The sequence below is a fragment of the Morone saxatilis genome, unplaced genomic scaffold (genome assembly GCF_004916995.1).
Source record: "Morone saxatilis isolate NCDOM2014 unplaced genomic scaffold, NCSU_SB_2.0 Contig0, whole genome shotgun sequence".
In the NCBI taxonomy this organism is placed as follows: domain Eukaryota; kingdom Metazoa; phylum Chordata; class Actinopteri; family Moronidae; genus Morone; species Morone saxatilis.
Window position 1 is genome coordinate 16547062 of NW_023339650.1, and position 20267 is coordinate 16567328.

At 41.2% G+C, this 20267-nt stretch overlaps 1 protein-coding gene across 4 annotated transcripts in view; it reads left to right on the forward strand.

The window, feature by feature from the left end:
* Positions 1-20267, forward strand: part of abi1a (abl-interactor 1a) — a gene marked incomplete at its 5' end in the record, with an annotated part of 33010 nt that overhangs the window by 4550 nt on the left and 8193 nt on the right. For 2 of the 4 annotated variants that reach the window (XM_035653375.1, XM_035653391.1), the window contains 5 exon segments: positions 8598-8774; positions 13089-13103; positions 13757-13860; positions 14445-14597; positions 18882-18982. In XM_035653375.1, coding sequence (XP_035509268.1) covers positions 8598-8774; positions 13089-13103; positions 13757-13860; positions 14445-14597; positions 18882-18982 — 550 coding nt within the window. 4 annotated transcript variants of the gene reach the window in all.

A 20267-nucleotide genomic window follows, 5' to 3' on the forward strand; every position in this document is an offset into this window, starting at 1 on the left:
AAAAAAAAAAAAATAATAATTTTTATTGTTTTTGTATAATTTGGCTCGTGTTGGGTGTTTATTGTAGCTGAAACATCCTGTAATATTGGTGACACCGTTTAGCATCATCCTCATCTCTGAGCAGCTAATGGGAGTCAGAAGGGGGGAAACTGATAATGGTAAAAATTGCAATGAAAGCATTTATAAAATCAACTGGAGAATGAGTTTTGTTACCTACAATACTCAGCACGTCAATCAATACCCTTATTAACCTTCCGATAATATACAATATTATGGTCCTTGTATTGGTACAGAGCAGCAAATATGTCACATAATTATGTCATATAATACTCCCTGGGACTATAACGAAACCATCTTTTTTTATCTTTACTCAATCTGTCCATTATTTAGTCTTCAGATGTTACAAAAAAGTCTTATGTCCAAAAGCTGCACATCTACAATAAATGTCAGTTTTACAAAATTAGTAAGTTAAAGAAAATCGTTTTGAGCTGTCCGCCTCTCTCTATTAGATGATTCAAGTCAGGACCACTGCCTTTTAAGACTGTTGCTGCACTGCTTTCTGGAAGGTTTGTGTTTCTGTATAAGTCACAACGCCTTAAGTGTGAAGTGTGGCAGTGTGTACACATTCATCGTGACCGTCCTGCATGACTAGAGGTTAAATTTTGAGTAAGTGATGATGTGAAATGACTGGTGACTGATGTTCAGTGAATCATCAGCTGCTTGGCTCTGCGGTTACTTCCTCTTCGGCGCTTCCCTCTCAACCCCCTTCCCCCTTCCCACTGCAGAGCATCATCATCATTACCCCTGCATTCTTTCCCACTTAACAACCCTCTGCAATTACATCTAATCATTACACCTCTGTTCTGCAGTTCCTCCCTGTGTGAGAGAAATGTAGGCAATTATTTGACAGCTCTATATAAACAAGGCTGATTAGCAAATAATTATTTCCCTCTGCATAAGACACACTCTTTTGCTGTGATTCAGCTTTTGGTGTTTGCTATCTCTATTGTTGCCTGTGCTCGCTCTCAGCTTGTATGTAAACTTCAGAGCTCAGTCAGGATGCCGTTTGGCCTCAGCCCAAAATTCAGATCGGCTAAAGTCAGCCGAGGTGTTTCCATATGTGCTGTGTTAGCAAACAACGCATCGACCTTGGCATGCTGTCCTGACTCTTTTAATAGAGGGTTTTTTTCTCTCTGCTAGGAGAGACAACCTCTCCAGAGTCTCACACTTTCAATCCTCACAACCCCAGCTTCTGACTCCATCATGCCACACATTGGGTTGTTACATTTACCAGAGGAATTCAGTTTTTGAGGGATGTTTAACAAGAAACTGCCAAACTGAGCTCTTCCCCAAGGGGCGTCTGACCTCGCCGTTTTGGCTCCGAGTGCAGATGGAGCTCCAACATTCTCTGTTTTGCACTAACTGCTCAGAGAAACAGCCCCACCGAAGGGCCTTTGGACAACTGTTTGACTGCACAGATGACGGGCTTCAGATGTGCTGGCTGTAATCACGCTGAGAAACAGACCAGACAAAGAGGCATTTGCTCTGGTTCAACAGCCGTTTTGGCTCAGTGCAGAGGTGGGGGTGTTGGATTGCAGTGCTCCTACAGATGAGGCCAGAAGCAGTGAGCAGGAGAAGACAGAAAACTGGGAGCTACAGCAGCCCGGAGGGTTAAAAAGCAGGCATGTGACTGGAAGTTTACTGGTTCAAATCTAGGATAAGATGCCTTAGAGCAGTAGTTTCTGAGGGTTGGGTCACAAGATCAGCCTGATGGGTCATGAGATTGATTAATGACAAATGATTGACATTAAGTAAAAAGAAAAAATAAGTAATTTCCCCCAGGGATTATTAAAGTATTTCTGATTCTGATTCTGAAACAAGAACAACAAGAAAATCTTAATATGTTTCTCTAATCTTTGCTTTTTTTTGTGAAATACCAGCTAGTTTTACATTTCCCAACCCCCTGAAATGTATTAGAATGTAGATCTGGGTGTTTGTTTGAAACTTTTTGATTTTGCTATTGCAAATAAAATAGCTGAGAGGTGAGTTTCGGTGCTGATACCAAAACAATATTCGAACTATAAACACATCTTTCTACAAAAATCATTTTCTTTGAGGAGGGCAAAGAACCCAAGCAAATGTTTTAAATAAATATTTAGCATTTTGGGAAATTAGCTTATTCACTTTGTAGCAGAGACTTATTTGAGAAATTGATACAACTTTTATGCCTGTTATGTCTGTTAAATAAGAAGCTACAGCCAGTTAGCTTAGCTTAGCACAAATACTGTAAACAGAAAGAAACAGCCTGGCTCTGAAGGTAATAAAATCTGCCTACCACAACCTCTGAAGCTCATTAATAAGTTTTTTTGTTTGCTTAATACTTACAAAAACGAGTGTAAAATGATAACTTTACATGCCTTTAATGCTCTCGAAACAAAGGCATCTGTACAAGAAGTATTGTATAACATACAGTCAAACATTGACAGACATTTAAGTCGGGAACTGTTTGATCGAATAGTGTGTGAACAAGTGAGCAAGATTACTTGGCAGTTGTTGAAACTGAAAACGCATTTTGGTTGGCAACAAAAAAAGTACTCAACTTATATGAAACATGAGACTGAGAAAGTATGCAAGAATCAATTTTCTCACCAGGTTTCATTTGACTCTTGACTGTTAAAACATGGCTCACATAGGCATTGCTTCATACAGTCAGAGCTTCATAGTAACCAAAGCAAATATGCCAGTTCCTCCACCAACAGGAGTCTCAATACACATTGATGCAACAAAACCACAACATGTCTTAATGGTACAACTGAATGATCCCATTTCCAAGCTCTATATGTGTCTATTTTTCCACATTACACAAGGGAAATATGTCAAGGACCCTTCTCTGAGGATGTTATTTCAGGATATGTAGGAAATAACTGTAGTAGAAGCCAACCAGGCAGGTTGAGAAAGGTGGGCACAGCAGAAAAAAAGCACACTTCAGCACTTACAGCACTTCATCATAAAATAACTGCTGGAACACCCTGAGCATCCCAAATTGTTCTAATCCGTTCTCGGGGGGTCAACGTGGAGTGTTGAGTGCGAAGCAGGGCTTTTCCAAGAAAAGAGCGTCACCTTTTACTTGGTAAAATAACAGAAAAAGAAGAAGAGCCGTCTATGTCCTCATCAGGCTGTCTTCACCTGTTAGCAGCTTCAGCCATTGTGATAAATCCTATCGCACAGTAAGCCTAAAACTGAGGTTCAAATGTGTTTAACAGACGTGCGCTTTATAATCATTATCACCCCGTAATCCCACAGAACAAGGATTTCCAATTCCTGGACTGCTGTCAAGACAAGCTGATGTTAGCTCTGACCCAGGAATGGCCTTTAATAAGACCTTTGCAATGTCTTATTTCATAATCATGTGTAGTTCTGGTAAATGATATTACACGGCAGTAAAAATAGTTCATGTCCTAATGTTCTTGGACAGCGTACCAAAGGGAACATAGTACTTTTCAGTGTGTTTGTGTGTAGGTGTGTGTGTGTGGTATCTCAGAGGAACAGAAAGAAGATGACTTGCTGAAACATTTTCTTGTCTTCTAATCATCCGCAGTCGACGTCTGTCATTAACGATTGGCACATTTGTCTGGCCTGGCTAGCCACACATGCACACAGACACAATGGTATGTAGGGTGTGTTTGTCTAGCAGCAGGCTTTTCCTCTTGTTGTGTGTAAGCTTCCTACTACGCCTACAGTACATGCTCTGCAGCTTTTTTTTGTTTGTCCGAGCGTTCGTGCATAGTTGGCAGTTTATTGAGGATATCATCCTGCGGCCAGTCTGCCAAAACGCTGAAAAGGCTGTTTTTATTTTTTTTCTCCCAACTTGTGCTGAAAGTGAAATCGGCTGTGACATTTTTTTTTCTTTCTTTCTTTCTTTCTGATGTCTTCCCACCTCACCCTCCATAACAGTGCGCGTTTGTGTGTTTGTCTGGTGGGAAGTTGTCAAGTTACGTTTGCGCAAGGCTTCAAAATTCCACTCCTGGTCCTCTGATTGGCTGTGCCGCTGGACTGAGAGATTTATGGCCCTTTTGCTGATTTTGTATGGATGCATTCTGTAAATGTGTGACCTGTTTCCAAAATACTCCAAACCCTACCCCCCCCCCCCCTTGTCGCCCCTTGTCTGAGTAGTGTAAATCAGCATGATGGAGAAAGGCTGGGTCAAAGTTCACTGTGGGAGGAATTCTGTACTACATTTTCAGATTTATCATTCACTAACATAATAAAAAGGTGCTGGATACAACCTGCACCTGTATCTCCATTGCAAACAGCCAATTTATTGTTTAAGCTTTCAGTCAAACACTTGACAGACCAAACACACAAAGAATAATACACAATGGAGGAAGAGATAGTCTTCATTTACACACCTGCTGTGATGGAAAAACAAACAGTTACAAAAATTACACAGTATTTTATGAAGAGATGTTTTCCTTTTTAGATGTCACTCAACCTTTTTTACATATCTATTATGGGCAGTATAAAAAGAATAGCAAAATCAGTGACAGTTGACAGATTTATATCATGTCAAAATAATATCCTATTGTCAACCCCTAATTAGAAATAGACCTTTGTCAGTGCCCAAATTTGAGGTAAAACAAGTACACTTACACAAAGGCAATTAGACAAAGCAGAATGACGTAAAACGTAATAAATAACGGGATAATGTTTTGTTAACCTAGGAAATTACTACAGAATGAGCTACAGACCATTAGTACATATTATTGCATAGCTTTCATGTCAAAGTCATCAGTATGCCCCCTAAGGTTGTATAGAGTCCAACTTGTTGGTCCTGATGTTTCTTTTTCCAGTATGCCCCCCCTAGAGTCCCATTACTGAAATGCTTCTTCCATTCATTCAGCCAGTACAGACAAATCCTGCACTTTAGGCAAACAATAACAAACAAAGTCGCAAATTGGGGCTGTAAAGCAGAGGAATGTGCCATCCTCCCTAATTGTGTGGAATCACTGTCTTTGCTTACATGAAATTCAGGCAAATAACAGATTGAAATATGAGCAAGTGTGTTTACAGGCTGTCTCCCAATCCGCACTGACTCCAGAGGAAGCTGTATGTTTACAACACTGGGTCTTTTGACATGATCTCTTCGGTATCCAAAATAGCGACCCCGGACTGCCCAGGTTGGTGAGCGATGACACAATGTCACGTCATTAGATTCCTGGGTGTTGAAGTTCAAACATTTAAACAGCTGACCCTGTGTCCTGTTTGGAGCTACAAGCTTTAAAGTGCAACCGCAACCAAAATGGCAACAATCTGGATTAAAAAGAAATAAATAGCAAATCACAAATATTTAGGCACTTGTTGCTACTAACAACACAACAACAATCTCTCATCCTGGCAACCACTGCACTGACTCACTCATACCCCAAAACTTTTCCAGTTGACTCGACTTTTTTTTTTTTCTGTTTGGCTAGAACGTGTGGATGACGATGATGGTGTTGGCAGCAGTTCCACTGTATGACCTAGTTCATCATCTAGTCATATAGGTGTGTGACTCTTTCATGGGTGTGGGAGGAATTTGGTGGAATTAGAGGGATAGAGGAAAAAGACAAAACTGAAAAGATGCAGAAGAGTTGGGTGGAAGGAAGAGAAGAGCAGAAGGTAATGGAGGCGATAAATAAAAAGAGCACTTCAAAAACGAGAAGGCAGCAAGAAGTGGGTGCCCTTAAATCCTGAAAGCCTGTAACCGATGGATTAGCCGTACACGAGAGCCAAAACTGCTCCGTGTTCTGGGAAAACACCCGCAGGCCTCAAACATATGGGTGACAGTGGTTGAAAACACATGTGAATCATCCACCTTTTTTAGTTTGGCAAGATGTATTCAGAGTTCAGTCTCTTTCCACTTAACAGATGGACCATTGGGATCAAGTAAATACCTTTTAGTGCCAGTTGAAAACCCAGGGAAGTGTTGAGGGAAGGGGCAGGCTATTAAGTAGCCATTGCTCAGATTGGAGCTCCCCACTGGGTCATACTACTTAGCCCTTTTCATTTTTGTCGAATCCATTTAACGTTCTTTGGGCACCGGACAGTGGATTAGAAAAAGCACTCTTGATAGGGTGGTGTCGCTTGCTGCATGAAAGTTGTGGCTTTGAATTTACGCTTCTGTCAACACTTCTGTAACATTGGCCCACACTGTTACGGCAGGGCTATTTTCTCGGCACACAGGAAGGAGATGAACTCACACAACTTCGCCTTCTCACTTCCCTCCTTTGCCAGCTGCGATGATGTTTGTCCACCCGCTGCTCTCTGATAAGGGCAGTATGTTCAGCCAAGACCAGATGCTTTCCCTATTTGGCTACAATATTTAAAGAGCCTTTCTCTGATTGAGGAGGAGTTTCGGTGGTTTGTAGTGGAATTCTTCCTCTTTTCGAGTTTTGGCTGAAAACACCTTCTTCCCCATAATATTTTGTCATTACCATGCCTCATGACTTTACAAGGACTCCAGGTGAGGTTGGTGTTTTGGGGTCACACTGAGGTGACGTGATGAGGTTAAAGCTTTATTTTGGAGGTGAAACCTAGAATGACTGAGCTTTTCCCTCCTCTACTCCTTCCTGTGTCTGGGCTTATCATAGTAATCACTGAACGCCATCACTCCCCTGCAAATGGAAGCCAAAAAGACTGATTAGATTTTGGCCCAGTTGTTTCCAGACGATCATGATTTATGACGTGGCATTATCTCTGAGCTGTGTAGTCAAGTTTATTAGCTCAATTCCAGTCGTAGTGGAGGTCTTACGCATTGGAATTCAGAGGACTGCTAAAATGGAATAGTTGTGCATTGGTTTGTTCGCCTCATTGGGAAGACTTTGTCACCGCAGTTCTTTTTTTAATATGAGCCTCTCGTGTTCTGGCAACACAGCTTTGGTAAAAAATGACTAGTCAATGCTCTGTCATCCCTCTTAATTCAAACAGACACAACAGCGCATTGGAACAGATCGGATGTTTCCCCTTTGTATGGGAAGTCTCCGTGGGAGCAATTATGTATGAGCAACTTTTCCTGTTATGAAATATTGATTTAGTTTTATTCTGTAATTTTGAACAATCCACTTTCTTGTACCCTTCCATGTCCTGTAAGAAGAACATTGTTTTAAATGGATACTATAACCTGTCAACTCCAAGGCCTATATCTCACTAGTCCTACAGTTTAACATCAGACTTGATATTGTACAGATGTCAGCACTGACTGCCCTGTACTCGACTACACATAAGTCCACTAGTGTTGTTGATTCCCCTTAACTCTAGGATGAGTGATACTTGAAGGGTGAGTTGTCCATACAGTGGAACAGTGCAGCATGAAGACACAGAGCTCAGCCTAGCTCCAGATCCCTTTGGCATGAAAGGAATCCTCTGTTGGTGCTGGACGCTCACTCCTTCCCCCCCTTGTAAGAGACCATCGTTTTACTGGGCTGCCCTCAGCAGACATTGCAGCCTTTCATCTCTCAGAGGAAGGGCAGCTGCTCCTGGGCTCCTCTTGGTTTGGTGGGAGTGTAAAGGCAGAGCAAGAAATGGAAATTCAGTGGCATGTGATGGTGTTGAGATCTGTAGATTCATGTTGTTTGAACATGATAGTTGATTGCAGTCTATTTGTCAGTTATTTGACATTGGTCGAGTGATCGCTGATCGAGCAACAATGTGGTTCTAGCTCCTCAAATGTGAGATTTGTAAGGGATCTGTATCAAAATTGCTAATATATCAGCTTGACTATCAGCCAATTTATCATTTTCATATTTGTTTAACTCCCAAATATCAATATCAGCATTAAAAAATCCTGTATTGGTCGGCCTGTAGGTAGTTGCAACCCTCGATGATTTGATAATCAACTAAATGCTAACCAAGAGGAACTACTTCAAGGCATTCCCTCTGTATGATGAAACCCTGGCAGCAAACAACAACAATGCAGCCTTGCATGATTTCTGAGCTCTTCAGTAAGTTATTTTTGTCATTTGGAGCCAGCAGTGTGCAAGGTTTCCAAATGCATCTTTAAAGTAATTAGTTTTTTGAAAGGGGACAGGGTAATTAATCGAACATTGCTGCAATTTCAGTAGGAACACACTCTTGGTCTCCAGGAGCATAAATAATGTATCACAATTTGGCCCTAGCATTCTGCAAAAGATGAAAGAGACATTTCTTTCTGCTAATAATAATCTATGAGAATGTGGTTTAAATACACAATAGACATAATTTTATTCTGCTGAAATATGAATGCAGTGTTCCTTCAGTCACATTTCATACCATCACTTTGAATTCTAACTCATCACTCTCCATCTTTATATTTCTGTGTATTCACTGTACAATTCATTTTTGAAGTCAGAAATGTTCAGACACACATGCTTTGGTCATTATTCTGTTCAGGACCCGGTTTCTACCGCAATCGATTTTATTAGTGTACATTGAATGTTGTAAAAAGATTACGACCTCAGTGATTAAATAAGTGATAACGAGTTTATTCAATCCCAGAGTTCCCTGTTGTACTGCGCCTTTTCTGTGTTTTCGCTTTGGCATCGATCACATCCCCTCTTCTGTCGTCACTGTGTCATTTACAGACGGTGGACATTCATAAAGAGAAGGTGGCCAGGCGGGAGATTGGGATCCTGACCACCAACAAGAACACGGCGAGGACCCATAAGATCATAGCACCAGCTAATATGGAGCGACCGGTCAGGTACATCAGGAAGCCCATTGACTACAATGTACTGGACGACGTCGGCCATGGTGTTAAGGTGAGCGGACTTTCTCCTTCCTGATTTGTATGTACTTTTTCTCTCCTTTAGATCTGCTCCCCGATCAGATTTCTCTACACTCAGTCCATTAGTTTATCTCTACTTCTGTTCTTCCACTTTCTTGTCCTACTATATCTAATTCCCTTCCCCCTTCCTTCTTTCTTGCCAGAGGTATTCCTATCCCTTCTCTTCTCTCTCCCACTTTGACTCGTTTTCTCGCTCACACTCTCTCTCTTGTGCGTTCTCTTTCATCTTCAGAAAGCACCCCTTCTGACCCTACAGGAATATGTTTCAGTGTGGGTTGGTGGGAACGGGTTGGGGGTGGAGATGAAGTAAAAAAGTGATTACATCATATAGCTTTCAGAAAACAGCTCTATTCTTAGAGTGTTGTGAAAATGGTGAGCGGAGACAATTTTGTGAGACGTTTTTAAAGGCACTCAGGCCCAGACCGCCCTCGTAATCGCGTTCTCCAGTTTCTCTAAACCTTTGCACAGGAATGATGTTGTTACAATCTGATTTGTACTTTATTTTCACATCAGTACCATCTGAAAGGCTAGAAAGAGGCTGTTTTTGATCCGATAAACTCTCCCAAGTAGAAAGTGATGATCAAAGTGTGACATTTTCACTCCCTCTCTGCCATTAGAGCTTTAGGGGTTACTGGGTCGTCCTGACCGTGGTGGTAATGACGACATCTCCTGACGGCCGTAGGCATTTTTGCAATCTCCATCCTCCCCCTTGGGCGTCCGCTTGCCCCATCAATCAGCCAATCAATTGCAGCTTTCAGACAGATTGGATTAGAGGCCCGCCATTACCATCCCGTATTGTCACTCTCAATTTACCCTGTAGGGAATTACATTGGACCCTTCTGTCAGGGTGGAAGAGTGCTATGTCTAATGGGAAGCGAAGCATTTTATTTGTTTGTTTCTCACGACAGCTTCCAAAAAGCTTCTTAAAAAGTGTTATTATTAAAGTTATTATTAAAGACACATTTTTGGAAATTTGCTTATTCATTCTCTTTTCAAGAGTGAGATGAGAAACGAAACCACTCTCATGTCTGTATGCCAAATGCGAAGCTAGAGATGGGAGGCTGTAAGCTTAGCCGAGACTAATGACTGCAAGCAGGGGAAAAAAGCTAGCCCGGCTCTCTGTCCAACGTTCCTGAATCTGCCATCCAACACCACCTCTAAGTTACTAACATGTTGTATCTCTCTTTCTTGGGGACCAGCAGCTGGTAAATGCACATAAAACCACAACATTCTTTACAGTATATCTCTGTCAAAAGACATAAACCGTGTAAATTAGTGAGCTATAGAGGTGCTGGAAAGGAAGATTTAGCAACTTTGGCTGTTTCTCCTTGCCACCAGTCTTTGTGCTAAGGTAAGCTAATTATTGCTATTATTACATCTAACAATACAAGTATTGCCAGATAGTAACAACAATTTAGCATTCATATTTGTAGCTTAATTTTTAATATTCATAAACCTATAATAATAAGGTTGCGTTTAACATTGAAAATAATAAACAAGAACACTTTAATTTGATAGTCAGATGCCTGAAAGTGGGAACATTGTTAAATCAACAGATTATATTTCTAATTGCATTTAGCAGTTATTCTACTTTTTATCACATTACATGATCTTCATCAGCAGATAGTGTCTACCCAGTTGTCATGGTTTGTAGATTTTATTTTTACTTATTAAAAAAAAAAAAGAGAGAAAGCAATTTCATAACATTAGGGCAAACTCCATGTGCTGATGATCATCTGATGTGATCAAAAGTTCCAGAACAGCTGCTAAATGGTATTTGAGGTGAGTTTTATTTTGTTAACTGCTGTTTCTAAGGTCAAGAATTAATATACTGTTTTAATGATGTTCATAGTTTTTAAACTTAACTACATTTTATATAATCACAGGGCAAAAAAATCAGGCAAAATCAGCATGAGGTTTGTGTGAATCATCCACAGTTCTGACTCTGCTGTGTTAGATTAAGTAGACGAGTTGCTCAGAATTAGGATACCACTACATCATCGCACAATAGTGTCAAATTACTGAAACCATCGTGCTTCATGGCTGCTTCGAGAGTGTTTGATGCATCTATTTTAGGAACATTACGTATTACTCTGGGTCTAATCTCAGTGGATTTTCTCCTTTTAAATGTCTTTATGCTGCATTTAGTTAGTGAATATGATCGGGAACACACACAAACCCACACACACACACTCCGGCAGCAGTCCTACATCACTCACCTCCTCTCATCTATGCATGTCACAGCCCAACGAGCCAATCAATACTCCATATTCATTCATATAGTATCCTGTGATGGCTGCTGTCAAATGCCAGGCTTGTATAGAATATCTATAGCCATGGTTTACTTAATGACCAGAATCAATACTTTAATGGGAGTTTAAATCCTGTCTTTTGCCTCCAGTTAACTGTGAAACTCGCTACATCTGTGAATGTTTGCACTGGCCTAAATGTTGAATTGGTTTTACGACCTCAAACAGTGTTTATATAATTAAACACTAAAGCATGAGCTGTAATACAGAGAAGAAACGGCATGTAGCACTTACACACTTTATTGTTTAGAAGCTGTTCAAAGATCCAAAGCAGACATAAAGAAAAAGAGGAATGGAAAGAAAAGAGAAGGTGAGCTTAATCTAGTAGATAATCTGATTCTTCTCTGAACACAGCAGCATAATATACTGTAAATAATAAGTGAAATCTCCCAACTGACAGATCGGGATGTTCCTGCATCTCAAGGTGTACCGACAGCGACATGATGCTTTTTAGCTTTAATATGAAAGATGAGATTGACTCTTCCAGTCAGCTGATGTTTAATCTAGTCAGCGGGATTTCAGGAATCCAGGGATGATTATGTCAGATTTTTTTTAATTAGATTGCAATCCTTTGATATGTTATGTTGTTACAGTTATGAGTGCACAAGATTAGCTTAAAGGGATGGTTTGAGTTTTTTGGGTAATTTTGAGTTTTAACCCTTAAGATTTCAGTCCTGGTTGATTTGGCAACATAGAATAAAGTCTATCTGTACCATATTGCATTATATAGCATCACATTCTTGCGTTAAATTGGATTATGCTGAATCAAATCGTGTCGAATCGCACCGTATTGGTGGTTGCCTCATATGTTTCTTTAATGTGTCAGATAGTTGGCAATGTTTGGCCCTCAGTTGGACTACTTTTTTTGGGATGAGTCCTTGGTGACTACCCTAACCACAGGAAGCGCTTGTGTCCTTTATGCTGAACATTTACCCAACAGACTCACGTAACTCTGACAGCATTGCTCTAGATTTTCAACCAGGTGCGACATGCTAAGCCTTTTTGGACTATAATGACCTTAATCTGAACCTGACTGTCCATAATTCAACTTCGATGTTACTAAAGCATTTCCACACTGACAGTCTGGTGTGTGCAGAAAAACAGATACAGAATTTGTCAGGAAGATAAGGGAAGGCAGTACTAGGCCTCTTTAGCATGACCTAGATTGTAAATTGAATCTTACCTAGTTCTGATAACCCGGGGAGAGTGAAATTTGAACGTGAAATTTACCATTCACAGCTGCACTGGAGGTGTTTATGCTTTTTAAAGAGGTAGAGATCACTTCGTACTGACCTATGCCACGAATTTGCCATTTGTTTCCTTTTCTCTTTCTCTCGTGGTCTTGTGTGATGCTACAATGCTTTCTGCAAAGGCCACTGGGGAAGCTGCATTATAGATGAGCCACTTGACTCTGCAGTTGTCAAACCCTACTGTTATGTTGGCTCTGTATTCTCTTTGACATCAGCCCACACAAGTACTAAGGTGGTGTTTTATCACTGCCAGTAACGTGATCATTTGAAATTATTTTGTGTACAAAACTGCAAAACAGGAATTGAGTGAACACATACGCAGTAGATGTAAAATACATATTTGTGAGGTAGCTTTTTGATGTACAAAGGTAAACGCTTCAGTCTCAGACACCCTGTTAAGATACGATTTCTTTCATTTATGCACAATAGCTCTACCATCAGATCCCTGCAGTTTCCTTCCAGTCCGACTATGCTACTGGGTGTGGCACTGTGGGTCTAAGTAAAGAGAGCAACAGTCACAAGCCACAGTGTTTTCCTCTGGTTGTATGACTTGTAACTACTGACCTGCCCAGGTCTTGCTAAATGTTTATGCAGTGTAAATACAACGAGGAGTCATTTTTCTCCTGCCCGCTTGTACTTTGACTTCTACTGATCCGTTTAGACATGGCCATTTTGACATGCCTTCTTTCTGTCTCTCTCTTCTGTTTTTTTTCCCTTCGCCCACATAAGTGGCTAAAAGCCAAGGTAAGTCTGGTTTGTCACATGACCCCTTTAACTATAATGTATAATTGATAGATTTGTCCAACTCCCTTTTTACAGAAAATCCCTGTACATGTGGTAATTGTTGTCATTTCCCATGTTATTCCCATTAACCGACTTGTTCTGTAGTCCTCTTAGCCCAGAACACAGTCTGAGGCTCTGTAACTTCCTCCTTGTCAATTTACCAACGGTTGTGTGTTGTCATTTACTTACATGTTGTGTAGTTGTCTATAAATGTTCTGTAGTTTATTTAAACTCCTTTTTATAGGCTTCCCAGACAAAGCATATACTGTATATCCTTAAGTTTCTTGCAGAGTATTCCTAAACTGTAAAATTAAAATTTGCAGTAGTTACTTTATGCATCTGTTAAGACACAAGTGTTTCGCAAGAAGCCTTGTTGAAACAACCTGGAGTTTTCTAACCTGCAATCAGCAGCAGACACCATGTGACTTAAGCACAAGCTGGGTTGGCATTGCATAACCCTTCAAGTATTACTCACTATAATATGTACTGTACATCCATGTTGTTGAAGAGTTGTCATCTGGGTAGCCTATAACTCTTGATTTTAGTCAGCCACACTGTCTGAATTAATTTGTTTGTTAAATAAGTGTCTTTGGGGTTTTTCCTTCTAACCACAGCAACATGGAAACAATCAGTCAATCAGAGGAGGAACACTATCGAGGACCAATCCGCCGACGCAGAAGCCGCCAAGCCCTCCCATGTCAGGGCGTGGCACGCTCGGGTAAGATTTCCATTTCAGTCACCATGAAAGGAAGACTAATCCTCTAATTATCAAACACTGAATGAAAAAAACAGAACTCTTGTGGGGGCGATTAAAAGAACACGCAGCTAAAGTACATCACATTTATTTATTTTTTGGAATTATTTTTTATATTAAAATAACACACTGAACACACACTACCCACTGAGCTATGACGTTTTAACTTGGAGTGTGGTTGTGTGTTTGTGGTGGCTCATATAGTGATGTAAGTGAAACTTCAAAGAAAAGGGATCTAGGTAAAAGAAAAGTCTGGGAACTTTTATCGGTTGTTAGGACAGGTCTCACACCCTGTTGAACCCTGTCGCCGTGTGATGCATGGCAGCATTCGGCGACACTAATCAGATATTAATTCCACGGGTAAACTGCTATGTGCTCACATCCAGCCCGTAGTGCACAGCATCCAGCTGGGTAAACTGATAGGATTTTCAGCACTCTGGTGAACACAGCCTCACAGTTTCCATCGCAGGATTTTCTACTCAATTATGATCATTCTCGTCCTTGAGTTGCCATTTATTTAATTCATTTTTCACCTTCGGCTGCTCCAGACGCAACACGTCCTACAAGACCCTGGAGCCGGTGAAGCCACCCACGGTGCCCAATGACTACATGACCAGTCCCGCCCGACTAGGCAGCCAGCACGGCCAGCAGCACAGCCCCGGCCGCACGGCGTCGCTCAACCAGAGGCAACGCACTCACAGGTACATAGGAGAGAACATAAGAGAGGGCACACTGTCTGTCACACAAGGCGTACGTTCTAAACATTCACAGCTTCACAAATGTGGGGATTTACTGCTTTTCTTTGGTTTTATATCATTGTAGCTTGAATGTCTTTGGGTTTTGGAATTGTTCTTACTTGAGACAAACAATTACAAGGTGCAGTCATGGGCTTAATGAGCTTTGATGCAATTTAAACTGATAGCAGCCAGACACTGCTCATATGGTTAAGCTTGACATATGAAGTTGCCCAAACAAACTTCATGAGTATAAAATCTCTAAAATCTGCAACTGAAATGTTAATCAACCTTGCACAGCTTTTAATGCAGAGTGATACAGGTACTTCATACTTTTTTATCGATTTTTAGATAGGTATGAGTGGAACTAGTGATTTAGCTACACCTCTAAACCGAACGCTAAATGTGCACTCAGTGTTTCCGTAATGTGAGGAAAGCATCTCTTCAAACAACACCCCCCCTCCCTCTTTGCCAGGTAGTTCTAATCTCTTCACTTAGTTCAGCAGCTTATAGCACTTGCACACCTCTTCCTCCTCTCTGCCGCACTAAATCCAGCATTTGTCTGAAAAGGCTCGGAGGGTTTCTTACAGCGGCCTGAATCACTCCAATATTAATATCTGTAAAAGCCTCTGATATAAAGTGCTGTTTCAAAAAACCCTAAGTCAACTACAGCATGGAAACCCTTGAACATGACTCAAGGATTGTTACCCAGAAATCTCCACGTAGAGAAAGCCAGACGCCTCCATCAAATTTGAGTTACGAGTGACTGAAGTCGCCTCATTAGCTAAAAAGCCTGTTATGCTGACTGTGATGCTCATAAATATTACATAACTTTTTATTTTCCCTACCGTTGCCCAACTTCTCATGTATGTTTGCACAAAGCTGCTCAGTCACACAGATGTTCCCCAGTTCTTCTTCTACTTTATCAGTTAAAACTCCAGCTCTTCCTGTAATTTCTGTGCAGCTCTTCTCATCTGTTCAGCATCACTGTTACAGATCTGTGGTTCAAAGACACCCTAATGTCCCTTTAACAAACTGATGCTGTCCTCAGAGTCGGGCTGCACCCACCCTGCTTCAGCTAATATTGTGTGGCATCACTATTTGATTACACAGGCTTGAAGTCGGCTGTGCTTATTCAGCTCATCAGTCTCTGCCATCCTCAACTGAGATCTAAATTCAATATGAGCTTGTGCTCCATGTTCCCTGTTATTATCTGATACATTTCTGTGGGAAATATTTCACCGTCATACTGTATGCAGGTATTATTGTTTTAAAAAAAACTTGTTTATCTGTCACCATAGTATCCTGGTATTAAAAATCTGATTACCTGCTTTAAATATCCAAAATAAACAGGATGCATTTAAGAGTGTGTGACCCTGTTGCTGAAGGAAGACGCATCAAAATGCAATAGATCATTTAAAAAAGAAGTAGACATACAGTGTTACTTCATCTTCTTGTCATATCATAATGACAAGTATTTTGCGTGTACCACTTTTTCAAAATTGTTCTTCCTCAACAAACACTCTTCCACTCCTAAATCAACCTAAAAGTAAAGAGGGTCTGCCTGGAGGCCAGGGGGCTCTGACCATGAGGTACGACGGCTGCATGCCGTTCCTCACCCATCGCCCATAATTTCCTGTCATCTCTCACTGCGATTTCTCTAATGAAGGCATAAAGCAAAGTAAAAAATTAAAAAAGAACAAGAAATTTTACTCAAAACATTTAAAATAATTATAAAAATGTGAGCATCATTTTGTAAATTATATCCAGCTCAAAGTCAAATTGTAGTTTAAGCACAGTTGTGTCTCTTTTATACATTTTTTTCCACTTTTTCAAATGGGATTGGTTTATGTTTTTAAAGACTTGAATGAGGCTTTTCAAGTGTGCAGCAGAGAAACATAACTATATATAACATATGAACTATGAATATAGTGTTTTTTTTTATTGTTTTCTTTTTCTGCACCAGACAGAAATACATTAGCTTCCTGTTTCTCTTCCTGTCAGTTGTATTTTCTGTGCCCATCACCTTTCACATTGCAACGTGAAAATAAACATTACATTTGCACTGAATGTAGCATAGTTTATCTTTTTTATACACCAGTTCTTTAAGAAAAACCCAGGTCTGAAATCCTGTTGTATTAGATTATTTTTCTAGATTACAGCAACCATCATGCTCATCTTCTGCTGTTTATGCACTTTGGGTTATTTATGCACAGCTCAAGCCTCAATATCAGTTCTCAGAATTTTTCAGTCTATCTTTGATTATGCTCTGGGCAACTTATGTCGAGTCATATCATGTCACAATGCCTAAGCGTAAACTTTTCACATATTGTTTTCACTTTTTGTTCCTTTCACTGAGCACAGTGTCTTTTTCTTCATTGGCTCCAGGGATTGTTGTCAGCTGTGAGCAAGTGAGCTGGAACTTTTTTTTTAAGCCTAGCTGATTTATAAACAACTCACTGTGTTTGGTAGAGGCTGAATGAGCAAGGCAGGCAGGAAGGAGGAGAAGGAGAGACGGAGCTCAGTGCTTTTTTATTTCACAGCGAGCATTTTTAAACAAAGAGGGAAAGGATGGGAAAAGCAAAAGCTGGGGAAGAGATGAATGGGTTTAGCAAAGGAACGGGTAAGTTTTATATAGGGATTAGAATGGATACATTCAGAACATGCAGATGGGGAAGTGAAGTACGGCGTCGACTTCAAAAGAGGGATGACACAATATTGTTTAGCCTTTATCCCCACAGACACTCAGCTCCCACTGCCACCAACATCCTTCAGAGGGGCAACCCCTGCTGGTTGTGCCTGGAGAGCCCGAGGGCTCAACTGACATGGATCAGAGAAGTGAAGAGGGGGATGATGGGGAAGGGAAAAGGGGATAAAGAGATGTGGGTGGGGGTGGGTGGGTGTGAGCAAGAAGGGATTCGTAGGGATGGAAGGAATCAGAGGAGATGGAGTGCGGGGTGAGGGGTTTGGGAGACGAATGGGGGAATCAGTTTACAGGCAATGGGGAGATGAGAGGTCGAGGGATGGTTAGGGGTGAGAGGTAGGGAGAAGGATCAGTTGAAAAGCAGGGATGAAAGAAGCAGGAAAAAGGAGAGGTGGGGGTGAGGGGCTGGGAGTAGAAATGAGGATCAAGGCCAGCCCGAGAGAGAGAGTGAGAGCGGGAGGGTAAGGGCGGGGTATTTTTAGTTCGGTGCCAGGGACAATTGATCTAGCAGCCCCAAGGGTCAAAAGACACAAGGGTGAAACAACGCTGTGAAATACAGGCCAACTGCCGAGCTCGACAATACATACATACTACATTCCCATGTCTAATATCGACAGAGGTTAAGGCTGGGCAGGACGCCATTTGTCCAAGGAATAATCCAAAGCCCAGAGACATTCCATTTCACTGATAGGAAACTGAGAAAACCAGCAACACTTTGCTTGATAAATGGTTTCATTGATAAATTGACCATCAAAACTATTACGAAAAATGCCCATGCAATTTGTCACACTTGAAACCAGGCGGTTTTTTTTTTTGTTGGTTTTTTTTCTGGTGATCGACTAACGCTTAATCAACTAATTGAATCTGCACCGTTTAATATCGACTGGCTACACTATGAGCAGCTGCATATGTGGCTACAGTTGATGTGTGAACCATTCTTATAAAGCTCTTATGTCATTAGGTTGATTTTAGTTCATTCACTAAAAATGCAGCATTGTTTCGCAAAGGCTCATATCATGTACAACAAAGTGTTTGTTTTAAATTTAGCCTCGTATTCAGCCCCATTATAAAGTCAGCTGCCAAATGAAAGTAAAACTTATTATTAGACTGAATACACCGAGCGTGTGATAATCACTGTAAATTAGTAGGAAGTAGTATTTTGGGGCAATCTCAGGATATCAAGCAAGATATTTTTAGGTGGTTTTCATGAAAAACCAAAACTGTTTATCAACTATTTATTCCATTTTACTGTGTTACTCTCAGTCTTCAATAGAGTGACTCATCTCCTGTTCTCCTGGGTGTGTCACTGCCAGCTCAAACCTAAAAGGCCAATAGACAGAAACAGTGAATATGAGAGAAGAAGTGAAAAATTGGACAGTAATATGCTTTAGGTAATACTTAAAAAGGGAGGTTTTACGGCCTTATAATTCTAAATAGGACATGCAGATGTGGTCCATATAACTGCAGTATTACCTGCTGTGCAGTCTGAGCAGGTTGCCCTGAATAAAACGGTGTCCTCTTTCTCTTCCGTCTCTCTCCTCCCTCAGTGGAAGCAGCGGGGGTAGTGGCAGCAGGGAGAACAGCGGCAGCAGCGGTATTGGCATTCCCATCGCCGTGCCTACGCCCTCCATCCCCAACTCTGGACCAGGTGAGCTTTGTTGGGGGCACATCACATAGTGACAGTTTTCACAGGCCAGTCAGCATTGTACCTTGTTGGTATTAAGTGAGGGCAGAATTGTACACAGCCAAACTGGCCCTACAGTGCTGATAACCCACCTAGGAATTTCATTAGTGTTGGTTTGGGAGAGTTTTGTTACCCTTTCCCATGCTGCAAATACTGGTTAAAAGAATGTTTCTGTCCTGATAAGAACACTCTTGAGTGTTAAAACGACAAAAACATCTGCTATTTATACTCCAAAAAAATCTGTTTTGCACTCCCTTATCAGCTGAAGTCTGGTCTGTTTGACCTGTGTGATATGAGATAACACTCTTTAAACATTGACAGGCAGTGATGAGAATACAGGCTCTGCTGAGAGCCTCTGCCTGAGTTTACTTTTGTGCACACAATAAACAGTAGACATACTACATAACACTGCGTACTACTACTAACTACTACATGCCTTAAGTCATAAGTGCATATCTGTGTCTACGTGCTTAAAATATCCAATTTTAAGCTATTGGTTTAAAAGATTGGCGCAATTTAGAATTTTAGAGCAGCAGGCATTAGTTTATTTTTTTTAATGTAATATAAATGTAAATAGACATTAGTTGACAAGGTGTAAATGTAACATGCTATTTGCAGATAGTGAGACTACGCTGCACAAAGCCTATGTTTACCAGACAGGGATTATGGAGGCCCATTGTGTTCTAAGCACAGCTGATTCTCTATCCTACTGTGTAAATAGGCCAAGCTGCGTTAGGCCTGCTGCTTTATAGTGGAACAGTAAGGCCCACATAGCACCATGCACAAGCTACACATAGTACTGCATTACACCATACACAAGCCTCAGACACTGCTGCGTTTTAACTTTTTGCAAACGATTCGAGCTGAACAAGAAATATTTTAGGTTTGTGTAGCAGCTTTTTTACCTCAGCGCCAGGATCAGGCCGGCAGCACAGAACTAACCACAGCTCTCCCTGCAAGCTGGTCGCTATGGAAACACTCAATTCATACTACAAAGAAGTGTGTCTAAGTGTGTGCGGCGCAGCGCTGCGCCTTGACAAAGTCGAAGCACTCCTCCGGCCCCAAAGGGCTCTTGAGTAAAGTGATGTGATGTTATGTAACGGCGTAGAGGTGCAGGAGGCGGGCGAGGACAGACTCTGCCTCTGCATTAAATGGTTACTAATGTTAACACTCCTTTCAGTCCCACCCATGTTCGCTCCCCCGGGGGCACCTCCCCCGCCCCCTCCTCCACCACCACCTCCTCCTCCTC